Here is a 27707-nt window from a genome sequence, read left to right on the forward strand (position 1 = left end):
TTAGTGTTTTTGCAGAGCAGTAATTCCATTTGTAATTTCAGAGACCTTGGAAGTTCATAACTTCAATTTTTGTTCACTTATTTTGTAATGGATAAGCTTATAAAGTTTAGAGTACATTTGACATAACTGGTTATTGGTTATTACAATCAATTTGCAGGCGTAATGTTGGAAGGCTCCAAAATATGTGGCTGGTGTTTGCTGAAACAGTGGAAGTCATTTTATGTTTGTAGGGTTAATGAAAGTTTACATTTTCACTAGAAAGGAAACTTCCAAATAACTGAAATACTTGAAAATCTTTATTTGTAATACCACCAACATCTACATTTAAAAGTAATTATATGCTAAAAACTAGATATACATCTTGTACATTTTTTAATTTAAATCAGAACTAACAATATGGGTAAAATACTACAAGTGTGCTTTAATTATGTATCAGTTACCCTTGAAAATAGGAGAAAAGTTAAAGAATCAAAAAAGCAACACCAATTTACATTACTTCTTCGACCAACAAAATATTAGTGGTTTAATATCAATCTGAAACTTACAAATAAAAAGTCAACATTTAATTTAACAAAATTTACTTTTTATGAACAGTTTATATATCATAAAATTTATGTCATTATGTTAGAATGTAAATCATAGCTGTGCATGGGGTGTAGCAGCTATGGCAAATTGCTATAGGCCCAGAACTATTATAGGCTCAAAAATTCTACTCTGTATTTTAATATATAATCTTCAATAAAAATAAAGATATTAGTAATTTTCAAATTCTCCCAGCTATACTTAGACAACCAAATTAAAACTAGTGTGCATTTGGTGTGATAATTTTCTGTGTTCTCTCTCTCTCTCTCTCTCTCTTGTCATTGATTCCATGCATCATATTTTCTACACTTATCTTTTTATTTATTGTCCTTTGAACTGCTCCAACCACACACAATTGCAGTACCAAGTTTACACTTTTACAAATTTAGTGCCTAGATGATTTTAGCAAGCACTTAAGTTACCCAAATTTGAAACAATTTGCAAAATAATAAACCTAAAATTTGTGCCCCTCTAAACTTTCTTCATTTCAGTTTTCTTTATGAAGAGTTCAGTTGAAAATGCATAATTAAAAGCACAAGTGATTGGGAAAAGATAAGAACAGTATAAACGGGTCATTAAAAGTATTTTTAAGTGTTCACATTTGTAATTTCGTGTTGTTTACAATACAGATTTTTTAAATACATGTACTTTCTTCACATTCTTATACAAAATATATTTTTATTAGAATTAAGATATACACATAGCCTATGTTTAAGCTAAATTTATGTAATTAATAGTAGGCATAGGTCCAATCTGAATTGCTTGCTACAAGCCTTGAAGAGCTTTTGCATGGCTCTAATGTATATTCATGATTCTAGTAAAACTAAGTGAAATAAGTATCAAAATGTAATACCTTGGAGGTTGTTTTTTTTTTTTTTACATCCATGTATTTTGGTATATGTCAGCTAAAATATAAGCACAAATATAGATTTTTCAATAGTTATGATATGGAAGCACTTAAAATGTGCAAAAAATATTCAAAATTTTCAATATCACTGCAGAAATTACTTTGCAAGTCAATACTAACAATGGGGGAGGTTTTGGTGGAATGATGAAAGTGTTTTTCTTCAAACTTAATCCACTTCAATCATACAGCACTGAAGTCTCTTAAAACAGTTAGTACAGAGTTACTTTTAGGTACAAGAAATGTACAGACAAAGGTAAGCTAAAGAAACATTTAAACTGTATGGCTGATAGGGTTCAGAAGTAAAACCAAGTTTTAGAAACTTGACTTTGCAATAGTAGTCCTAGTTCATGTACAATGGAGGAAATATTTTATAGTTATAATAAGATGCTAAAATTTAATATTCCATTTTTTACCATATGGTTCACATTACTAAAAATATTAATGGATTTGTTACAACTCTTATAGAAGTATTTTTAAAAGAAAGCTTATTTTTTGTTTGTCATGTTGTGAAAGACATTTCTGTATCTTCAAAAGATATGAAACAGAAACAGCTACAAAATATTTTATTAAAATCTATCAGGAATGAAAGTTTATTCTTTTATTTCAAAACATTTAAGTGTCAGAAATTTAGAATTGTACATATGTAAGTAAAATTTTTATATAACTAGAAATTCAATTATTGATGTGTTTTTTACACATGCTGTTTTTTACACATGCTGTTTTTTCATTGTCATATTTCCTTGAATGTTCCATTTTGCTTAAAGCTGTAGCTGTGTATGCAGTTTTATCGAATGTGGTTATATATAACATGTATTAAAATTAAATCCACCAAGAAAGCCAAAGGACAGAGACAGTTGTTTAAAAATTTATACAAAATATATGGAGTAAAATTGGTATTAAATTAATAAAGAGAAAAGTTGATTGAAATGAATGAGGTTAAACCATTTAAACTATAAAATTTATTTCTTCATGTAAAAAAACGTGGGCTGTTTGTAAGAAGTTCACACAGAAACCTACTCAGGCTATCTATGCAGTTACTGCAGTGACAGAGTAGGTAAGAGACAGTTAGTAAACAGCACATCCATTTCTAATCCAAGTCTTAGGCCCAAAAATTTGGAGGGGAATTTTTTGGTGAAAAGCCATGAACTGTTTGAGCACAATAACCACTAGAGCCATACTGAATAAAAAACATATAAAGAACTTACTTTAAAAATATTAATCAAACACTTTGTTATCCAACAAACCAATGTTGCTTTAACACTAATGTAGAAAATTCTGGGTTGTAAGCTAAATATATATAATAAAGTAGCTACTCAGAATGCTTGTTATAGTAACAACATATAGATATTATAAAAACATTGTAAAGTACTAAAAAACACAACAATGATAAATATGTACTAACAGATTATTGCATTTGTACTTTTCCAAATTATACTGGAGGAAATTAATTTTTAAAAAGAAATGGTTTATTGTCTTCTCTATCAGCATCATCAATGTACAATAATGTTTTTATGTTTGTTATCAAATATAATAATAAAATATCAATCTGTAAATAGTGCAAGTATTTATTTAATTGCAAGACATACTGTATGAAATAAATAAAAGGTGAAACAAGATAAACTTACATATTTTACAAGTTGACTTATTTTATATTAGCAAACACAATGATACATGACTAGCTACAACATGATTGATAAAATCTGTTATGATATCAATCCACACAAGGATTAATACTCTCAGGAAAGCGAACATCATTGCAGCCGTGTCCATAGTTTCTAACTGGTACACGGAAGACCTTTCCACTTGGCATACACACACATACCTTGTACCATCTTCTAGCACCGGAAAGTGGTTCAGCAGCTAGAGGAAGCTTATCAGTGGACAACCGAACACCTTTCTTTCCATCGAGCCTCACACTCTGGTTCTGAAATGAGTAATAAATAATAAATATGACTGCTAAACATAGTACATAATTAAAACCTTTATTTAAACCTATCATTACAGGTAGCTAGGAGTCAGAGGGCATGTCATCATTGTTGTAACCTTACATCCAAAATTTTATTGAACTACTATTTTATGAATGCATGTCTATAAACCTGGTATTAAATTGTAGATTGTAATTCATATTTTAGTATTATATCTTAGTTAACTTCTTAATTTGAATGTAAATATAAAAAAACTAAATATCAACTTTTGTGTCACCTGGGTTTGGTCAAGTTACATTTTTTGATACAATGTCTGTAGTTTTACATTTATTATACATTCAAATTTCCAATATTGGCAAGCTAGGATATAAAACGAGAATTCCTACTTTTTCTGTTTGGTTAGATATAATTATATTTATTAAAAACCATTATATTGGCTCTGCCCACTATTTCATTTGAGAATACTTGTTTATCTATGCCTGCCTCTTTTAATGCCTGTAAATGTATAACCAATCTAAAGTTCTACATTTCTTCTATGTAATTCTGTTAGTTCTTAGTTATAAGAGAGAAAAGCTTATATTATTGGAAAGTTAAAGTATTATGATCAATGTATCTTCCAAACCAAAATCAGATTTTTTAGATTCAAATGCAGCACAGTCGGGAATCCTGGTAAATTACGATAGAATTTTGGGGTATGAATACAGTCAGTTGTAATTTTCTGATATTCAAAAATGTGGATATAAAATTTACAAAAACTACATTTTTCTACATCAACATGTAAATTTCTTCAAGGTTTATGATGAGGGTTTATAAGTGCAAAAAAAAAAAAAATATTGTAAGGAAGATCATTGCTTTTGAAATATTTTTTTTATTTACTGTTCTGTGTTTTAAGAAAGATAATTTAAATTTAAATATGTATTTGTAAATAGTAATAATACACAAACACACAATGTACGATATCCCACATCTCACTATACCTTACAAAATATTGAAAACTACACAGTTACTGGTTAAACTGTAAGCATGATAAAATAGGAAACAGGATGTTCATGAGCACCAAATCCCAACCAACCAAGTTTATTGGATAGGATGCAACTTGTTACAGAGCTACAACATAAATATTTTCCTTCACTTTTATATGGCACTTGACAGAATTCTTGTTGTAACTAGCATACTATCAAGAAGTTGATAAAACCTACCCTACTGTATTTTCAACTTTTTGGAATTGTGCTGCAAAAGCTTATTTGATATTGACTGTGTTAAAGTACAATAATACCCAAGTAGGAATGGCTATTCATTGCCTTGTATCCAGCAGGTTTCTACTTCAGCCACTAATAGTAGATTAAACTTAGGAAATGTGTGTAAACACATCAGAAGGAATGTTCAGGAGATTTACTTTAGAACTTCATTGTTCATATTCAAACAAGGCAGACTTTTGTTTCTTCTAATTTCTAAGTCATCTGCTAACAATAAAATAATTACAGAAAATAAGCGTGAGAAAGTACCCAAAGTACATTGAATTTTGATTAATACAAACATTACTATATATTTTGGAACCTGTAAAAAATATATATAAATGTTACAATAAAGAAAATATCAGATAAAATATAGATCTTTATTGGAAAAAAAAAAGTTTGATATTTGATTAGGAGATTTACTTTTAATTTGTTTTCACTATTTATTATTATAAAAGCAACTAAAAAAAAAACCAACAGAAACTTATTAGGTATGGTAATGAAAGAAATAAAAATATTCATGGGATATGTGTGCCAGCAGTTTGTGTGTTATGCTATTCCACATGGTAACGCAAGCTGAAAGTGCATCACTCCTGTTTTCTAACTCTTCTTCCTTATAAAAATAATAATAATTTCATCTTAAATAAGGATGAAGAGTTAGAAAATCAGAAAGTATGTAGATGACATGATCTCTTCCTAAAAATGTAAACTTTAAATACAGATTTTAATTGAGTAGTAAACAATATTGATAAATTTAATTAAAAAAAAAGTCATTACAATATTTCCCATATAAATTTGCTTTAAGATTTTAGCTAATTTCTAAAAACTACTTTTACAAGGAAAAACACACACATATACATACACTTTCTTATGGTGTTTAAGAAAATAAAGATGGAATTAGTCATTGTATGTTATATTTGTAGCATTACAAAGATAAGTTTTAAATATACATGAAATTATCTATAATATGGTCCTCATATTACTGTGCAAAAATAAATGTATGAAAATAAAAAAAAGTAAATAAAAATACTTTCCCTATTCATATTAAAAGAACAAAATGTAAGATTCCTAATTCCAAATGTTAAAAAAAAACAGCAGTTTAGTATTACTGAAGGATACGGCACATGTAGAGTGGTTGGACTATTATTGTATGCTTTTCATTTTTTAATTCTTCCTGAATATCCCAAAAGACTAGATATACAATGTGGTAAGTAATACAATTGTTTTATAAGTAATATTGTAATCATTCTTTGCCAGCTTGTATAAGGTGTTCACACCACAACAGCAGATCAGCATAGCTAAAGTTATTTTTCCAAATAAACACCTGCATGATAAGCATCTCAAAAATCACCTACATATTCACATTAAAAATATTTCATGTCAAGCCATTTTTCAATATCAAAAAAAGCCATTATATAAAAGTGGAACATTAAAGATAAGTGAATGTATGATACCATGAAATATTATATCCAGTAGTACCTACAAAATCTCATGTTCAAAAGTAACAGTTGCAACTCACCACACTCTTTAGATAAACATCCAAGCCTGCAACCCATACAATTTCTTGACCATCAATACTCAATCCTTCATTACCTTTTAAAACCGTTTGATACTGAGAGAAAATAGTAAGAGGCTCAGAAGTTGCACTTGTTATCTAGAAAACAAAACAAAACACATCACTTGTGCATTATTGAAGTTTTCAAAATAATGAAGTCCAATAGCTAAGCAGAGAGTATCATATGCTTAAAACTAAATCACAACAATGACTTGTATTATATATGTTTTATGACAAAACCTAGTATGATCTTGCAAGCTTCCATCCAGACTGTCTAAGCCATGTTGCTGATATAATCTAAACAGTATCTAATACAAAATCTTTAGTGTATTTTGTACCTAAATAAACAAGACATTTTCAAATCAACTTGAATTATAATTTTTTTCATTAAACTAATTAATGGCCAATTTCTTTGTCTGCAGATTGTGTTTTTAACCATAGTAAAAATTGTATGGACTTCAAAATAAATCTTTGGTTAAACACTAATTAAAAGTGTTCTTGCTAAATGCACTTGGTTGTTCCAATTAATACAATTATCAATAAAATGTATAGTATTTCTTATGATTAAATGTGCCATTCTTTGATATCCAATAGGATATCTGTAAAAATGCACTGATTATATTTCTACTCAGATTTAATAAAAATAACTTCAAGAAAATGTAAAATGTTTGACATTCAATGCAGAATAAATATATTCACATTTTAAGAGTTTTACTTTTGGTCTATAATGCCATTAAATTTATTACAAGCTCTTTTTCTCTGATATATAAAGGCAACTCAGATTATTAACCTGTCTTACTTTTGCTTCTAACTCAAATATGTAACCAAGCTATAAACCACACTTGAAAATAATTTTATGTTTGTAAAACAAACTAATCCCATTTGAAACAACTTTTATTAACATTGAAAGAGGTAATGACATTATAGCAGTCTCTTACTATATTCTTAATTTAGTTTTATAAATGTTCCAAAATGTTTACATAGAGTAATCGATTCTCATGTTACAGAAATGTGATGGAGATTTCACATTTTGTCATGCAGCATATTGTTTACTAAATCTTTAATTATCCTGGCTAAAACTGATACTTTGTTTACCCATTACAAATCTTCTTAATATGCAAATGTAGTGATCTTCTATGAATTTTACACACAATATGGCATTTTGGAGCTTAGCAGTTGTACTGCTAATTTAATACTTTCAAATTGTAAACATTTTAATCACTGCATCTTCTAGTGTTTACTGGTAGAGTAACAGGGCAACAATTTGCTCACTACAAAGATATAGCCATGAAAGAAATGAGCCATCACGTTAGTACGCGAATGTTATTACATATAAACATCCAAAGTTACCCATGGCATTTCAATTAACCACAATCAGTATCTCAAATAAGCTTGTCAGCATTTTTCTATCAAAAAAGTTGACATCTCCACATGAAGATGTATTTCTGATGGATACTTCTCTCCACATAGTAGCTATTGCTCATGCATCTGCCTTTGAGATTTTGTATATGCCACTAGCATTGAACTATCCCCCACCTAAAAAGAGTTATAATGTAAACTGCTTTAGCATGATGCATTCCTCATACGACAATAGCCCTTCACCAACAAGAGGGTAACTTACCTTCCATGTGCAGTATATCCTCCTTAGAATTTACACTCAATATTAACTTAGACAAAAATAATCTGCACCAGTAAAAGGCAGTAAAGGTGGTGTGTAAAGAGACAGGTATTTGTTTGAAGTACATTTTTAGGTAATAAAAATTTAACTTCCAAAACAACAGTTATCTCTCCCTATACAGTAGCTGATAAAAGAAAGGCCATATGTTAGAACTTGAATGGCTCATCATTCAGCCACAACAGGCCTGAATTGACTGAGTATGAAGGGAGAATACCGCAGACAGGATATGCAATAGCTAAACTAGGGGAAAGTGATGGTACAAAGTAGGAAAGGGTGGAGATATATAAAAAAGAAAGAGAGAGGTGGAGAGTTCACATGGCTGAAAAACAAGAGTAGATCCACAAGAATGTTAGATGGGAAACATATGCGGAAAGGAAAGGCTAGAGTCAGACAACCTCAGCCAGGTCTCCAAAGCATTAAGAACATCCGAGAAGACTTCACGGTAAAGAAAAGGAGCCAGACAAAGGCAGATGGAAGAAATGGAGAGAAAGAGCATCATGTTCTCGTAACAGAAGAACCAAGGGCAAAACAGAAAACCTAATCTTGAACAGGTATTGAAAAGGACCAACCATAGATTCATAGAAAAACTATGACAATCATTATGTAGAGTTTCAGCAAGGAGATGAAGAGGGGAGAGGTAATGAAAGAATAAAAAGAGCAGTGGTGCCTTTCCTTGTTATCATTGGTCACGAAGTTTCAAAGTCACATGTTTGAACTGCTAAACATTTCACATTTATTTCCCGTGTTTATTTTACTGTCAATAACTAAAGTATAAACCTGCTGAGAATAAACCAACAAATTGCCACTTGTTTTTGTAGACTATTTATATTTACATGACACCACCATAATACAATATGCATAAAAGCAAGAAAGTATGCACAAAAAAAAATAGTTGACTCAACCTCTGGTACAATGTATCATATTATATATGCCAAAAATTTATTGAAAATTTCAAAGTAATCACACTGCACTTAGAAGCAGTGAAAACATTTATGCCAACAGCAGGATGTGTAATTTATAGGCTTATGTATGTATGTATCCTACAGTGTTCACAACCTGGCTCTTTGAACTTATCAAAACTTTTATTTGGCAATTTGGTGCTGATAAAATAAACGTTGTGATTGTTTAAATATTGGTAGTGGTACTGGGGTGTTTAGAATTTAGTGGCATAGGTGTAGAAAGGTGTTATTTGAACACATGCTTATAAAATCCTATTACCCTTTTCAGCACTTATTTGTTAATCAATAAAAAAATTCAGGTTTCATTACTACCAATCAAACTTTACTGTTGCAAGCATTACATGTCAAATCTTCTTTAGGAAACATTATTACTTAGATTGGTATTTATTTAATGTTTCAGCTATACGTGTTTTCTAAAAGTTGTTTACATTCTTAAACAGTTGTACACAATCTATTCAAGAATATGAATGACTTTATATAACTGTACATTTCCTTATTTTTTTAATGTACATTGTGAGTAAATATTTGCATACATTTATACAGATGAGGTTGTACAATTTTTCATTGCTTTTTTTACCATACATTATTAAACATATGGTGTCTCTAATGTTGCATCATTTGCTTTTATTTTACCTCAGTTTAGACAGTTAAAAAAAACACAAGCTAAGTAAATCTAACTACATAGCCCTACAAAGTACAAATCTAACTGTAATACCAATATTTTGCAAACTATACTGATATTATGGCTACCACACATTAAATGTTTATCTACATGCTTACTCATAAATGCTTAAATTTTAGTTATTTTTCTTAAAACAATAAACAATAAATGAAAAGTATGCAGAAAACAATTTGTTCTAATACTTATATGAAGTTATGGTGACAGGAATATATTTTACCCTTGTCTGCTTTTATTGCTAAGCCTTGTTATTTTTTTGAGTGGAGGGTGAATATAATTTTTGTAGACTTCCAATATACATTTAAGAAAGAAAAATATATATTACTGGACTAGTACACTCAAAACATCTGTAACCTGCTTGGATGTATAAATAAAATATGTATGTGTAAAAACAAAACAAAACCAACAAGTCAGAGCAACAACTTGGTCATCACTATTCAATGGTCACAACAGTTATTTTATCTTTCATGCTCTTTACAAACAATTGTCAAAGTCATGCGAAGTACAACTTGTCTTTTCTATTGGTTATAAGAACACTCTTAAGAAAAGTGAGGAACTAAACAACAGGTTTGGAAAGAATTGAATATGAGGAGGCAGTCTTAACTGATTTGCTAAACTCACTGATTTTTCATCAAATCAAAATGGTTGGGGGTTCTAATTTTATATTTTAGCTTTTCAGTATCTAGAATTTAATGTTCCTAATTCATTAATCAACTGTAGACATAAAAATATATATAAACAGAGAAACAAGACACAAGGAGGTGTTGTGATACACACAAATTGATATTTAGCTTTTATATACGTTCCATTTTATATTAATTTAAAACGTACATAATATTAAACTTTGAAATATAAACTGTCTTGATACCAATGTTAATATTATATATAGTAATAAAAAAGTTACTTATTAAACTTTTAAAAATACACTGCTAAAAGACTGACATGCACAGTTAGACCCCACTAATCATGAAAAGATTAAAGATAGTGTTAAACATAATAGTGAAATTGATTTTGAGTGCAAGTGCTTATGGGGATCTACTGCACAAGGAAAGTGTGTTATCCTCCTATTGGTGAAGTGCTTTTGTCACATTATGTTTACATTATGCACTAGCACAATTCTTGTTATAACATATCTTAGGTAAGAGATGGCTCAAGGCTAATGGCACATGCAAAATTTTTAAAGGCAGAAATGCAAGGAATAGCTACTGTAAGCAAATGAAGAACAGTTCATGTACAAGATTCAAATAACTTTTTATGTAAAACCTTGAAAGTAAATGGATAAGGAATTTTGAAAGTAAGCTATTAATACAAGCACTAGTTAATCTGTACTATATATACTATACCAATATATCAGCAGAATGTTCACTGTAACTTACTCTTGATACGTGAGCTTCTTTCACAGCTAAATTTGAAATTCCAGGTGGAAGTTTGAAGTCCTTGTAATTGGTAGAGAACAGAGTACGGCCAGTTGAGGGACTTCTAACTCGGAATTCATCTGCATTCTGAATCAAAATGTGGTCAACTCCAACCTCCATACTTGGACCATTACCAATAAGAGAAGCTGCATCCATCACATTTTTAGCCTGAATTATCACCTGAGTGAAAATGCAATAATCATTATTTCATATTATAGTAAAATATATCCCACAAATCATGTATATTCATAAAGGTAAATTTTCAAATTTGTATGAGAGAATATTTTTCTACTAACCTTAGAGGAAAACTAATACTTATCTAAAATTAAGATCAACAAAATATGAGTTTATATTGACCTGTGATGACCGAATAAACCTTAAGGAGAGAATAATGGACTACTTTGACATTGAAGTGAAGGATGTGTTGCAAAATATTAAAATGGTTTTAAATCATTATTTCAAAAGTTTCTAATATAATTTTCTTTTCAATACTATACTGTCTTTGTATAATATATATTTTCAATCTTTTCTATCAAAATGTGTTCATGTTGATATTTTGGAATGTGAAGACTGTTTTTAACGTGATAAACAATTTAAAACTGATGAGTCTACACAAAAAACCAAAAGAAACTTTACAATCAGTTAGGATCAATAATGTTTATTTAGCTAAATAATTAAAGAAAATTCATTTTTACACTATTTTTATTGCAAATATCACAAATATTCTACTGTTTACTGTTAAAGTCACCTAGCTTAAAATTGAGTGGCTAAATAATTTGAACCTGCAGCCTTTTACTGTAAAATGTGCATTATGTTAATTAATGTACTCACATATAAAGACCTTAATCATAATATTTTTAGTATGAATTTCAAAAGGACTGTGTCAAGACTTGTTTTTTGCAAAAAAATATGATAACAATATAGCTTAGAATTAAAATATTTTAAAATGTTTAAGAAAAATAGTTACTTTTTTAGTGATATCAAAATGATGTAACAATAAGATTGACAAGATAAAGAAACCAAAAACATCCACAAGTATTTCATATAATAACACACATTATAATAACTCAGAAAAAAAATCTCAAATTGCTAAACAATAAGACACATGCATCCCAATATAAATCTGAAGTAACAATACTTAGTGAAAAATATTAGAAAGTTATGAAAATAATCACAAAACACATTCATGGAAATGGTCACAATCCAAAATCTAACTGTTACATAACAAATATAAAACATTAACAGTTTAAAACAAATTAGATCTAAACTTAACATCACACAACAACTGTTACAATTAACAGAATCTTGAACCAATAGTTATGCAAAAATAATTATCATCAAAACAATATTTATGTTGACACAACTGAACATTCACACTAGAACAGAAACATAAGAAACATCCAAAAAACAATTTAAGGTTAAAATAACTTGTAAGGAACTTAAACATCACATAAGTTGAAAAAAGCAATATGCTATGAAAGAAGAAAATCCAAAAGTCGTAAGTGACAGGTGTCAAAAGTTGTTGAATATTCACAATTTATGAAACAGGAAAAAGAGTATAGCCGTAACCACTAGGACAGGTTTAACATATAAACATGAACTCCAATCACATACAGCATTCACTAATTCATATTAGACTAGAGAAAAAAATTATATATGTTATACATCATGTTTTTTGTTTTGCTACATAGAATCCAAATACTCAGCAAGTAAATTATCATAAAACAGAACAATTTTTTTTATATTGCACATTATAATAAACTTAGAAAACACCCAAAACAATATACATTAACTTAACTTGATACTCATGTTATTCAATTTCATCATATATAACAAAAAAATGGCACAGTGTAAAGATTATAAACAAACAGTAATTAGTGTAAATATTTTATACAAATTTTAACAACAGACTTCTGAAACTTTAATAACCTTTAAAAAAAAAATCAAAACTTATTAATCATTTTAGAAAGAGTAAATTTATTTTCATGTAATTATAACAAATTGTTTAAAAAATATGAAACTTACAAACATACTGTTGGTATGAATGCACTGTGTAGTCAATATAAGAAAAAGCTATACAATGGATAGATGAAGTAAAGAAATTGTCAGTGACTACTATTCAGTTCTTCACATTATATAGATGTATAACAGCAGTATCGAGAAAATTGTTTAAACTTGTAGTCTTAAGTTTACTATTTTATGTGCAGGAGCTTTCTTACTCTCCTACAATGAATTAAGTACAACTGAGTTTACTGACGTTTTTTCACATAAGCAACAATCTTAATTAAACCCACTCCTGATTTGATATAAAACAGATATAACTTCATTACCTTCTGGTTATTTCCAGTAAGAGTTAAATCTTCATTACCAAAACCTGCAACCACTCCATAGGCTGGAATAACCTTTCCTAGGTCTGCATGGTTTAAGAATCTAAGCAGAAGACCATGACTGATAAATTCCAAGCTTTCCATTCCATAACCAATCCTGAGGACACTCAGTAACAAGAGGGTTACCTGAAAAAAATGATAAAATTCAAATCTATGAAAAATCATCTGTTGTTAAAGTAGAATAGATATTTATTATTATATTTTTGTTTGGAAATAGAATGTAAGCTGTAGATTTTTCAAAAGTTGTAAATATACATACTTCAGTTTAGTTTATCTTAATTATAACACAAAATCTTGTACAATTTACTCCATTAATAACAAAACTTTGATTTTGTTCATTACTTTTCTCTCAACCCCCACCAATATGATTTTATTACCTAATCTTCTGAAGGAAATACAAATCAAATATTATTTGGCAAGAAATCTTTTGTAATACATGTGAATTTATCAAAGCCATTATTAAACATTAAATATATTTTAATGACTGAAATGTATTTCTTCTAAATATTGTCGTCATACCACCACAGAAATGCATAAATAATATCAAGACTTTTATATCACAACAGATTTTTCCTACTCCATTCAATATATAACAAAAAGTTACATGCTGTATTTTTCAATATAAATTTAACAGCTGCCATCTTGTATGATTAGTGTTGCTTCATTTGTGTGTGTGTGTGTGAAAATAGTGTTACTAATTACTTAAGAAAAATATATTTTAGTGGTAGAGATCTACCCAGTAGGTACTGTTTTAACTATTATGTGATAGGCACAGTAAAATACACCCAAGTTAAGTATTTATACTATAACTCTGATGCAGCATGCGTACCTTCATAAAATTAGGTAAACTTTTTAGTAAAGATTGCAAGTCTTTTGTACAAAAAAAGCAGACTTTTTAAATGAAGTACTTTTACTAAAGATTTGTTTGAGAAAATAGTCAGTTTCATTACTAGTTTGAGTGCAAAGTAATTTTCATGTTGTCGTTAAAAACTATTCTTTTGTTCCAAAAATATCATTGGTTGTGTAATATCTAAAACCTCCTAAATACATGTGAAATGTTGGTTTTTAGTAAAACTTTATATTTTGTCTGTCATTTTCTCTACCATATCTATAGGGGTTCTATAAATTTAATTGACCTTGTTGCCACCATGAAAATTTAGGAAATAAATATAAATTATGTTTTTTTAAATTCTAGAATGACCACAACACAAACACAAGTGTTTAGTCTAAAAATATTAAATCTTATAACATTAATATATATATATATATATATATATATATTTTATTATAATCAACCTTCCAGTTGTGCCTGGTTAACATTACAGAACTTGCACTGACATGGCACACATGCATTCAAGTTACCGTGTTCAAGAATATAAAACTGACCTTTAGTCTTTACAAAATGACCTGTCTTGGCTGTGCTTTAGCAGATTTAGTAGACTAGTATTTCATAAACTACAGTCATATTTATGTTATAGTACATACGTGTAATTTGAAGCCATGCTTCCTTCATCATACCACAAGACATACAAATATCGATATTTAGATATGCTCTTTAAATATTTACTTTTAAATTAAGAAATTAACTAATATTTAATACTAAAGTTTGAATTATAATTTACAATTTGACACCAAGCTTAGCATGACAAATTCATAAAATAGCAGTTCAATAAAATTTTGAATGAAAGTCAGCACACTCGATGATGTGACCTTTGACTCATGACCTGTCTTGCTAGGGTTAGTGATTCTTCAAGACTGCCCCTGTATATCCATCCCAAATAAAAAGTTATACTGTTATTCTTCACAAAATTACTTAATGGATATGCTTCCAATGCTAGCAATACCAAATATAAACCTATCACCCTGTTAATACCAAATATAAACCTATCACCCTGTTAATACCAAATATAAACCTATCACCCTGTTAATACCAAATATAAACCTATCACCCTGTTAATACCAAATATAAACCTATCACCCTGTTAAATGGAATGTAGCTCATCTTTTACAAGCCCGTAACTTAAGTCTTATTTCTGTTATAATACATACGTGTATAGATTATTACCAGTCATAAATAAGTTCTTAAACTTGTTTTTCTTAAAACATAAATCATTAAATGAATAAATTTTGTTGTTGAAGTAGAACAAAAATCTATTGTTATTGTCTTCAGAATACAGCACAAAGAAATCAGAGGCCATTTTTTTCCCTATCATTCTCTCAGATAATCTAAAAATATATCATCCCTTACCCTTATTTTCTTTAAACAAATAAAGTAAAAGATTTTAACTTATTCCCTATAAAAAAAAAAATCCCTTCCATCTGCAAATAATACTAATAGTCCTCTTCTGAACCACTTCTGGCAGATCATTATATCCATTCTTGGAGAAGGAGACCAAAACTTTAGAATATTCCAACTGAGGCTTAATACATCTGCAAATACACTCAAAAGTCTATTAGCTTTACTACTAGCAACAAACTACTGACTTGATGGCTTGAGTAACTTGTCCATTGTTATAACAATTTTCTTTTCTTCAGTTACTATTTTGAACAGGTTCCCACGTACATTAAATGTGTGGTCCAAATTATAACCTGGATGCACTCATTACAATTAACTTCATTTTCAAAGTATTTGTCTAACTTACTGACTGATACAAGCCATTCTTTCATAACACTACATCCTAATTATCATCAGAAATACCCAAGAGTTTAATATCATCATTAATATTTCTATCCCTAAACCTCTTCAAATTTACAACTTAAAGCTTGCTTTTCTTTTACTATACATATACATTTAAAACAAAAAGAGAGTATTCTTTGTTATCAACAACTACAATGTAAACTTTCAACAAAAAATAGTATAATTATTTTACCTGGTAAGCAATTTATAATATTCGATTTTCTATACTCTCAAAAAACAAATAATTTTATCAATAGACTGATCAGTTATTGTGTGAAAAAGATAAAAAGTTTAATGACTTGTACAATAGAAATATCTACTCCTCAATGTCTACTGGAATAATGTTCAACCTTTTTAGTATTTCCTTTCTTAAGTTCTGTGTTTCTTATGGAGATCTATGAACACATTTAAAATGTATAAAAAATTTACATGGAACTAAAAAACTTTTATTAGTATTATCTTGGTTTTAGCAACTAGCAACTGTTTGCTGCTTTAGCACATTAATATAGTTTAAATAAATAAAAAAGATTGAATTTAAAAATATGGTGACAAATAGGACTTTTATATTTTAATTTTACGTATTGTTTGTAACTTACAACAACAAAAGGTCAAAATACAAGCATATGACTTAATCAAACATGGGTAACAGTCATGTAATAATTTAGATTATTAGAAACCAAATTACTCACTGCTAGGTTAGCTAGAGCAATGATAAAAAGAATCACTACTAAACAGTAAAAAAGCATGCCCTTTCTTCCTCTTAAGCCAGTCTTGTGAAGATAAGGCTCATAAATAGGGACATATCCTGCCTGGAAATTGCTGTTGTGTTGTTTATTGACATGATTTTTCAACAAAGCCTTCTCCCTCATAGACAGTGTGTTGTTGCCCTAGTAAAAGAAAAACAAACTAAAACTTCAAAAAACTGCAAAATGAAAAGCCATTTGTGCTTGCACTACAACAAATTATTTATATGCTACTTTAATACCTTGGATGAAAAAATACAAAATTTCTAGCAATTTCAGTCTTTATTTAAAATGATTATAGTATTACAAAGTGAATATTTTAACAAGTTGCTGAAAATATTTTTTTTTATTATAATTAGAAATTTCTGTAAATTGTATTATGCCACACTTTTAATTTTTTAGAATGATATTGTGTTTTGTTACTATATAATATTCAAACAAAAAGGTATAAATTCAACTGTAACATATGCCATCATTTTGTGAAAAATTTAAGTATAACATACTGGAAGAAAAACATTCTGATAATGTTAAAAAATTACAAACAAAACTCATGAATTCATTATTATATATTTGAATGTCAAACAAATACTGTTGGTTGAATCATATAATTAAAATTACATTCTCACATTAAAATAAAAGCAGCAGGACAGGAAAATTGTAGATACAAAGATCAAAGCAATTTAAACTGTTCTGTTGACCAATTAACTATTAATGATTTACAAAATTTTGTAATGGAGGTGTCTCAACTGCAAACTGAAAAAATGTTATACAAAGAATGCTATCCTTCAAGTTTTCAGCTACAAAGCATAAAAAAAACAGGGTTTCTTATACATTGAAAAAAGATATTTTACTAACTCATTAAAAGTCAGCAGTTAAGAATAAAAAACATTTTATTTATGAGTAAAATACATTGGAATACACTTATTCCACTACCAGCAAAGTTTGAAGCAAGTTGTACTTCAAAATCCAATTTATATTTGATAACACAAGTCTTCAAAAACAAACAGAGAAACCTGCAGTAAAAGAAGTACACATATATAAGGCACAAATTAAATTAATAGTATACAATCAGAACATTATTATCATTATCATGAAATGAGCTACACAGTAAAGAAATTTATACACAAAATAATACAAACCAGAAAAAAATGTTACCATGTTAGTCATTATTAAGGATACATGAAATAACAATTGATAGCCGTTTATCGTTCTGTTAAGCCAGTTTTAACTGAAATGATGTTAGGAAGTTATTTAAATCAAGGTGATCTCTTACAGTTAGGAAGATTTCTTTGATAAGGGGTTTATGGTAAGTTCAGTTACAACAATAGTAAAAGACAGTTCTGTTGGATATTCTGAATTCTCACACACACTAGTTTTCAAATAGCATTTAGTTTTATTAATATATATGTGATTTTACAATCATATATATAAGAAATACATATATACATCATTTATTTTGTATTTTCTTAATTTACTTCTGATTTGAAACAAACCTTTAATTTGCAAAGATGAATAGATACTTCTAGTTCATTTCATAATGTACACATGCTTATTCCAAAATATTTGACTCAGAGAAGTGTTTTTTTGTTTTTTTTATAAAAACAGTTGGCAAGACTGCTTCCATTTACATTTTAAGCTTTGTAACCAAAATTCTGAGATAGTGCCTCACACAAGAGAAATTAATACATATTATAAATGAAAAGATACTAAAATCTCAGAAGTGAATTCACTTGTTTTTCACAAGCAGGCTGTGGTCTATATACACTTTTGGTTCATGTGATAGCCAGCAAATCATGGAAGTCTTTGTCATTATGCAAATATTATGAAATGTTACATATAGTGTGACATTTTTCAAATGATTTAATTTAAAAATGATACCTACTCTGGTTCATAAACTATAAAAACTAACTCTTTTTGTACTCGTGCAGCGATACAATAAAAAAAAAACACGCAAACAGCCAAGTTAACAGCACATGCCACATCAGTAAGCTTTCTATTTCAAATACAGGCAGTTCTAAAATAATTTATTCTGTCAAAAACAAGTTTAGGTCTAAGTTTGAAACATTTTACTTATAACTAAATTTGTGTCAAAATTACTCACCCTTTACTAGAAATAAACTTATAAAAATGCCTTACAAAATCAATAATTCCTGAATATAACATTTATTTTATTTAACAGAAATTAATAACTGAGCTCTTTATATCTAGATCAGGTGCACTGAAGATGTTCTTCATTTCAGAAAAGACCTGATATACTATCCTGGTATCATGATAGCAAAAGTTGAATATTGCCATGAAATGATAATAATAGTAAAGTTTTTTTAAACATCAAGAATGTAACATCTTATAACATCTGTCTCAGGAACTCTTGCACTTAGTTTAAAAGTGTATAGTAAAATAAAATCTCCAGTTTCCACTGCTGGCTCTAGCATTATAACTGTATTTATCCCACATAAAAGTTGTGCCTTTTTCTTTTTAGATATTCCAATTAAAATATTGCAATAATTATCTTAACCCTCACTCTGCAATTAAACTAACAACCAACACACAGCCTACGAGTCGATATTTAATTTACGAGGTACAGTTTATGTTTTAGTGAAACGCTCCTGAAGAAGCTGTCAAGCGAAACGTTGACTGTCTAATTTCAAGAGAAACAGTATTTTTTTGTTTAAAGTTCGTTTTTTTCTAACTGACACTGAAACAAGTCAATAGCAGTAACTTAGTAAATACAAGAAAAATGTCTAAATTACTAGCAACTTATGGCTTATGCTACAAATACAATGATCTAAAGTAAAGGATAAATAATATTACTAAATACTACTACTACTATTAATACACATCCACGATAGAAAGTTCAACTTTCTCAAAAATGTTTTAAATTACTGAATCAGATATTCCAAAAATATCCATATTAATAAACAAATGACTACACAACTAAGTAATATATGAAAAAATACCTCTCCAGCTGCCATGTTTTGCACTCCTTCTATATCAAAAGGTTTAAATGCCACTTTCACGTCAGTCTAACGTTTATACCACAGATGAACTTACGTTTTTGTTGACACTCCAGTTCCTTCAAAAGGTATACACGTATCTTATTAACCTCACAAATAGGTGTATAATCGTAGGTAATGACAACAATCCACGGAGCTAAAAGATACGCTTAATATTCAGTCACCTACTTCAGTAGGAATAACATTTATTAAATAACAAGTGTGTATCACTTTCACTAAAAAAATAAATAATAACATCGGGTTAATAAACCATTTCTACACATGTTTATAATATTTCCCTCCTGATTTTTATCACATAATAATATTGTTAAGATTTGTTTTGTTTTTGTTTTTCGCACAAAGCTACTCGAGGGCTATCTGTGCTAGCCGTCCCTAATTTAGCAGTGTAAGATTAGAGGGAAGGCAGCTAGTCATCACCACCCACCGCCAACTCTGGGGCTACTCTTTTACCAACGAATAGTGGGATTGACCGTGACATTACAACGTCCCCACGGCTGAAAAGGCGAGTATGTTTGGTGTGAAGGGGATGCGAACACACGACCCTCAGATTACGAGTCGCACGCCTTAACACGCTTGGCCATGCCGGGCCATATCGTTAAGAAACTAAGTGTATGGATTGTGTTGTCGAATACTCTTTAATATATGAAAATGTTCCACGAGACCTTAAAAAAATTATTTGAACCCAACTTTATAGGTGACTTTATTGCACTAAATATTTGGACATAGTTCTTTATTTATTTTTCGTTACGCAAAAAGTTACACAATAGGCAACCAGTGTTAAACTCATGCAAGGAATGAATCCCGAATTTTATCCATATGAACCTACAACTTGTTGCTGATTGAGTGTGGCGGAAGAAGGGACAATGTTTATTGACTTAAACATTATTTTCTTTCTGACGTAAAATATATGGTCAACATGTTAGAAAGACTTTGAAATAAAATACGACTATAACTTTGCTGATACTTTCCCCCAACATTTTGATTTAGTATTAACTGTTTTAAACCATGCTATTGTACACGTTCAGTCTTGAAATGCTCAACCCTAACTGTACAATTGTCACACATATTTGGAATGCATAGACAATGACATGTTACCACATTTGTTTTATTTGCTTGATAAGTTTTGAGCAGTTCATAATGGATTTTGGCATAGTATCTGTGGCATTCTCAGATTAAACTGATCTTCGTGCAGATATCAAGTTGATCTACTTTATAATGGGAGATTCATGCAAGATTATCCCAGAGTAAATCTGAAACTTATTAAACGACTGCATGAGATTGAAACTAAAAGAACAAACAGGCTGGACAAGTAATGTGAGTGACATCAATCCACATTATATCAAAGATCGTAACAAACAACACTGTGCATACATGCATAAAACACTGAACAAATAGTTTCCTACTGGACCTAAAAATGTATCTCTGTTAATTGTGGGCCCGGCATGGCCAAGCGTGTTAAGGCGTTTGATTCATATTCTGAGGGTCGCGGGTTCGAATCCCCGTCACACTAAACATACTCGCCTTTTCAGCCGTGGCGGCGTTCTAAAGTGACGGTCAATCCCACTATTCGTTGGTAAAAGAGTATCCCAAGAGTTGGCGGTGGGTGATGATGACTAGCTGCCTTCTCTCTAGTCTTGTACTGCTAAACTAGGGAAGGCTAGCGCAGATAGCCCTCGAGTTGCTTTGCGTGAAATTCAAAAAACAAAAACAAAACAAACTGTTCAATTGTTTAAATTGATAATCAAGCAAGACCTCTACTTTGACGTTACATAATACCAGGTAACCTAGTCTTGCTCAAAGTGATGTATTATCGTATGACTAGTTGTTTTCAAACAACAAAGGCTGTGACCTCTAAAATAATTCACTCACTCAGTGAAAGGAATTGCTGTCACTCTCAGTTCCTACACCCTTGTGTGAAACAAGATGCAAAACTATGATTTTTTTCAATTTTTTGCGTTTTATTTCTGAGAATCCAAAAGTACTCACAAATTAATACATGGTATGACCGCCTTTATGTTTCAGAAGATCATTAATCCGCTTTGGCATCGAGTCCACGCGTTGACTACAATCTTTACTAATTTTTGGATCACGGTACCACACCTCAATTATGGCCTCAATTAGTTTATCTTTCGTAGTACAGTCTTTTCCCCGCAGTCTTTCTTTACAAATCGCACAAAGATTTTCAATAGGATTTAAGTCCGGAGAGTTTCCAGGCCAGTCCAGCACCTTTATTCGCGTTGTAGTCATAAAATTCTTCAGAAGTTTCGATGTGCGGTACGGAGCCAGATCTTGCTGAAAAATGCCAGATTCATCTGGAAATCTCTTTTTCAATTCTGGAACGACTCTTCTCTGCAAAACTTCGATGTACTGTGGTTCTCGCATAATACCTTCTACGATATGTAAGCCTCCAACACCATAGCAGCCAAAAAAGCCCCAAAACATGTTCAAGGGATGTTTTAGGAACTGATTGATGTGAGATTCTCGAAGTTTCTCACCTGGAGATCTGCGAACATGCAAACTTCTTTGACCCTGTACAAAGAAATGAGTCTCGTCACTGAATAACATTTTACTCCATTGTTCTTGGTCCAGTTCTTATATTTCAGACCCCATTGATAACGTTTTTTCTTCATTGAGTTGGTAAGAAGTTGTTTTTTGACTTGTCTCCTTGCCCTTCTAACGCAATTTCGCATGTCATAGACAATTACATGTTACCACATTTGTTTTATTTGCTTGATAAGTTTTGAGCAGTTCATAATGGATTTTGGCATAGTATCTGTGGCATTCTCAGATTAAACTGATCTTCGTGCAGATATCAAGTTGATCTACTTTATAATGGGAGATTCATGCAAGATTATCCCAGAGTAAATCTGAAACTTATTAAACGACTGCATGAGATTGAAACTAAAAGAACAAACAGGCTGGACAAGTAATGTGAGTGACATCAATCCACATTATATCAAAAATCGTAACAAACAACACTATGCATACATGCATAAAACACTGAACAAATAGTTTCCTACTGGACCTAAGAATGTATCTCTGTTAATTGTGGGCCCGGCATGGCCAAGCGTGTTAAGGCGTTTGATTCATATTCTGAGGGTCGCGGGTTCGAATTCCCGTCACACTAAACATACTCGCCTTTTCAGCCGTGGCGGCGTTCTAATGTGACGGTCAATCCCACTATTCGTTGGTAAAAGAGTAGCCCAAGAGTTGGCGGTGGGTGGTGATGACTAGCTGCCTTCCCTCTAGTCTTACACTACTAAATTAGGGACGGCTAGCACAGATAGCCCTCGAGTAGCTTTGTGCGAAATTCCAAAAGCAAACAACAAAACAAACTTATAATATTATAATATTTATTTTATATATGTAGAAATTTCACATAACATACACCCAGTAGCACAACGGTATGTCTATGGACTACCACTACTAGAAACCAGGTTTCGATACCCGTGGTGGGAGAGCTAAAATAGCCCATTGTGTAGCTTTGTGCTTAATTCCAAACACCATCATATAACATATGGTCGGGAAAACCATTAAGTTAATTTCATTATAGATACTTTTATTATTCCCAGGAAGTTAATATTTTTTCTTATTGTAGATGTTATTGTTGCAATATTGCACATTATCTAAGGATGTCAAAACCAATGCATTCAGTTGTCATTTGGGTTATATGTCGAAGTTTTAGCTTCAACTATATTTGGATGATAATGAAAAGTAGCATTATATATTTTAGTCAGTCTTTGTAAATGTGAGCTACGAAATGATAGATCTATTAGTCTAGTGCACCGATTTAGCTTGAAATTTTGTCAGATATAATATACTGTTCACTGTAAGCAGTATTATCAATTAATGTATTTTGTGTGTTGACGCTACAGATATTTCTAGAAGGTCTAAGTGGTAGACGTATAAATAACGATGAACAGTCGAGCAAAAACAGAGAAGAAGTAAAGTCACGTGAAAGAGATGATCGGTTATAGAAAGTTAAACGTAGAATTAACCATCGTGGGAGTGAAAGACCTAATAGTTAATATATTAGGGTGAAATTAATAATTTTCAAAGAGATAAAGATGTTGTCTTCTCGAAAGGTATTATAAAGTAATTGAACCCGCCTCAGTGAATTTTGAAAAAAAAAGGCAGACGACTATTGTAAGTACAAAAGCAGAAGATTGTTAGAAGTACAGGATACAAACAGTGTAATTCAGCGACTACATAAGTGAACAATACACTAATGCTATTGTAATAGAAATAGAGAAAAAATAAATAGGATTGTCAACTGAATTGGTCTAAGTGGATTTTTTACAAGAAGATGAGAACTGTACAGTGTTTAAGATACATCTATGATCTCCATAGTGTAAAGAATTTTGTACATATATTTAACTTGTTTTGAACATATATATGTATATATTTGTAAGAACAAGTGTTGTACGTGCTCTTCATTTATGGTCAAAGTTATCACCAAGAGCCCATAGACACCTACTGCAGAAGAATATTTAATCCCACACACCTACAGTCATGTGAAAAGTTAGGACACCCTATGAAAGCCTGTGTATCTGTGTAACATTTTCGGATATATAGATATTTAATCTCAATTTCAACAATACTGAGAGATTATAGGAATATAACCAAACAATTAAAACTGAAGAAAAGACTTTTCAAGATCTTCGGTAAATGTAATTCTACAAAAACGCGTATTCTCATCAAGAAAAAAGTTAGGACACCCTACCCTCTAATAGCTAGTGTTACCCCCTTTGACTGAAATAACTGCAGTGAGACGCTTCTTGTAGCCATCTACCAGTCTTTGACATCGGTCTGAAGAAAGTTTGCTCCACTTCTCAATGCAGAATTCTTTCAGCTGTGAGATGTTTGAGGGTTTCTGGCATGTACAGCCCGTTTCAAGTCACCCTACAGCATCTCAATGGGATTAAGATTTGGGCTTTAACTCGGCCATTCCAGGACTCCCCATTTCTTAGTTTTCAGCCAGTCCTTAGTGGATTTACTGCTATGTTTTGGGTCATTGTCATGTTGCAGGGTCCAGTTCCGCTTCAGCTTTAATTTTTGTACAGATGGTCTCACATGATCTTCAAGCACCCTCTGATACACAATAGAATTCATGGTAGATTCTATGATTGTGAGCTGTCCAAGTCCTGCTGCAGCAAAGTAGCCCCAAACCATGACACTTCCATCTCCATGATTCACAGTTGGTATGAGGTTTTTTTCCTAGAATGCTGAATTTGGTTTACGTTTAGCTACATTAAATTCAATAAGAAATTGTTTATTTCGTAATGACTGAAAAGACAAAATGGGTGTAGTTTGACAGCTTCTACATAATAGTTTTTATTAGACCACTGCTTAGTAGCTGCAAAAAATAATCCCAAATTTGTTGTAAGATATAAGCATATGTGAAATGTGGATAAATTTCTTTCACTCTGACTACCTATAATGTTGTGGATTATTGTAACTTGTTATTACATGCAATTTTTCATGGGAAATATTGCTGTAAAACACAATATGCTGTGTGAAGTTAAATAGCAACCTTTTTCTTTAATGAATCATTTAAAACCTTGAAGAGACATTCTTAAATTGTATTGAAATGAACAGCAATTTCATGATCCATAGTACCTGTACAATAAAGAGGAAGGCATATAAAATTATGTGTATAGAGTGCTATGCTCTTTTAAACTAAAACAAGTCAAAACCTTAGTTTCAAATACATTTTCTTGATTACGAGAAACCCACTTGAAATAAAAATGTATCTCAGAACCTGAGGATAACCTAAGAAGGTCAAAACGTTGTTCTCTCCTTATCAGTAAAAGTGTTAATACCTATACCAGTCGTTCTGAGATACATCAGTCTCAAATAGTTTCTAGAACCATAGCAGTTTATGCCCAAAGTAAATGTTGTATGTTCTGTCCTATATATTTATTAACTTTAATTTGGGTTGTTGGTTATTATACAGTAAAACCTGTATAAGGCGGAATTGCACAGGACCGAGTAAAATTTCCGGGTTAAGCAGGTTTTCCGGCTTAAACAGTGAACATGCATTTTTTAATTATATATAATTTTTGAGCGGAATGTTATACTTGCTTGACTCAAGGGAACTAAAATGTTTGTGAATAAGGTTATTATACTGTTTATGCTATATTTATTAGAATAAGAACAAAGATAGACATTCAAAATACACATAAGAAAACAAAATCTTAATCAAATTTACTTGAAGAAAGTGGTCAATTTCAACTGTTTCGTTTTTTTAATGAGCTTTTTCTCATTGCGAATAAAAGAAAACACCAATTCTTCGAGCTTTTCATGAAGTTCATTGTCCCCCTTCATGTTTGCATATAATTTGATAGCGTTAATATAACTTAACACTTGCGATGAAGTAGGAATTTCTTTTTCATCACTATCTTTTCCATTTTGTTCATCTTCTGAATCTCCCACATTGTTATAATCTCCCGTTTCTATTGTAGGTTTTTAATAAATTTCATCAGTTTCTGTTAAAACATTCTTGTCAACGTTCACAAAACTTTCCGCGTTCACAGTATCATCTGCATCAATCTTCTCAATCAGAGTTTGGATTTCACTAGAATCGTCATAACAAACAACTTCTCCACAATCTCCGCCATTATCAATAATAAATTCACAGTTTCTGAAGCACTTTATTACGTATTCATCTGTTACACATTTGATTGAATGACTTAAAAATGTAATTGCATCTAACACGTCAATTTTCATGGTCATTTCAGATGCTCTCTTACAGTCATCCATGTTTGCAGTAATATGATGAATGATCAATTTTCTGTATTTCAATTTGATACACTGTATGATTCTATTACCTAGTGGCTGTAGAATTGATGTTGTACATGGAGGTAGAAAGACTAAACAAATATTTGAAAGTTGAGCTTTTGGGTGACAAGTTGCATTATCTAGGAAAAGTAGAATATTCCTATTTTCTTGTTCTATTATTTTGTTTAATTTGTTCAAACATTCCTCGAATATAGCACTTGTCATCCACGCTTTATTATTCGCTTTCCATTCCACAGGAAGTTGATTCTTCCTTAAATTTTTGAAACAGCGCGGATTATCACTTTTACCTATTACCCATGGTTTCTATAGTTTTCCATCAGCAAATACGACCAAAAGTACAGTTAATCAGTCTTTCAAATAGCGACCTCCGCAATATTGACGGCAGAAATAAGAACAGAATATATTTAACCAATACTTACTGTAACAAAATGTCCGAGAATTTATTAATATTTAAAGAAATTATTAATTAAATAAGAAATGAATATTTAATCAAAAAACATTTTTTTCGTGTTACTTTGGTTCTAATCTTACTTGTTGATAGATGAGGTTGTTGTTTTTTGAATTAAGCACTAAACTACACAATGGGGTATCTATGCTCTGCCCACTATGGGTATTGAAAAAACGGTTTTTAGCGCTGTTAGTCCACAGACATACCGCTGAGCCACTGGGAGGCGCTAGATGAGGCACATGAAAAATAGTTTTACATCCGCGTTCCGCAGGTTCCGCAATGTAGAGGGCCTTTTATAAGAGAAATTTTAAGATAATACTGCAAAATTTTGATATTTCCAGCTTGTACTGGTTTTACTGTATATTACTGCTTACTTTGTTTTTGAATTGTGTTTGATCTCTTTATTTAACTCAGAGTCAAATAATTCAATTTAACTCAATAATACACTTTCTGTTGAACCTCATTCTATTTGTGGCTATTGCTGAAAATGAATGGAAAATCAATAGATCTTGGAGTACTATGAAGTAAAGCAGTAAGAAAACTGTGATGCCATAAGTGATCACCGGATTTATTTTAGAGAACCTCCCAAACTGCTAGTCAGGTTCTGCCCTTAGGCATCAATCTTTGTTTTCAGAAGGCATAAATGACTGATGGTTTTTGTGGTGATTTGGAGTCTTGTGAGTCTGAAAATGAACGGGTTGG

The 27707-nt window shown here is 30.7% G+C and overlaps 1 protein-coding gene across 3 annotated transcripts; it reads right to left on the bottom strand.

Moving 5' to 3' along the window:
- Window positions 1-278: 278 nt before the first annotated feature.
- Scgbeta (sarcoglycan beta) lies at window positions 279-19973 on the bottom strand. 3 transcript variants are annotated; one of them, XM_076464715.1, is made up of 6 exons: window positions 19794-19973; window positions 16689-16886; window positions 13266-13448; window positions 10897-11115; window positions 6169-6303; window positions 279-3413 (listed from the first exon to the last, which is right to left on the bottom strand). In XM_076464715.1, the coding sequence occupies exons 2-6, from the start codon at window positions 16866-16868 to the stop codon at window positions 3201-3203; spliced, it is 930 nt and encodes a 309-aa protein (XP_076320830.1). In that variant the 5' UTR covers window positions 16869-16886; window positions 19794-19973; the 3' UTR covers window positions 279-3200. The 3 variants fall into 3 exon arrangements, with proteins under 3 accessions (XP_076320830.1, XP_076320829.1, XP_076320831.1); XM_076464714.1 differs by having other exon boundaries at window positions 19700-19840; XM_076464716.1 differs by lacking the exon at window positions 6169-6303 and having other exon boundaries at window positions 19700-19840.
- Between the last annotated feature and the right edge of the window lie 7734 nt (window positions 19974-27707).

Source organism: Tachypleus tridentatus, chromosome 10 (genome assembly GCF_004210375.1).
Source record: "Tachypleus tridentatus isolate NWPU-2018 chromosome 10, ASM421037v1, whole genome shotgun sequence".
NCBI lineage: Eukaryota > Metazoa > Arthropoda > Merostomata > Xiphosura > Limulidae > Tachypleus > Tachypleus tridentatus.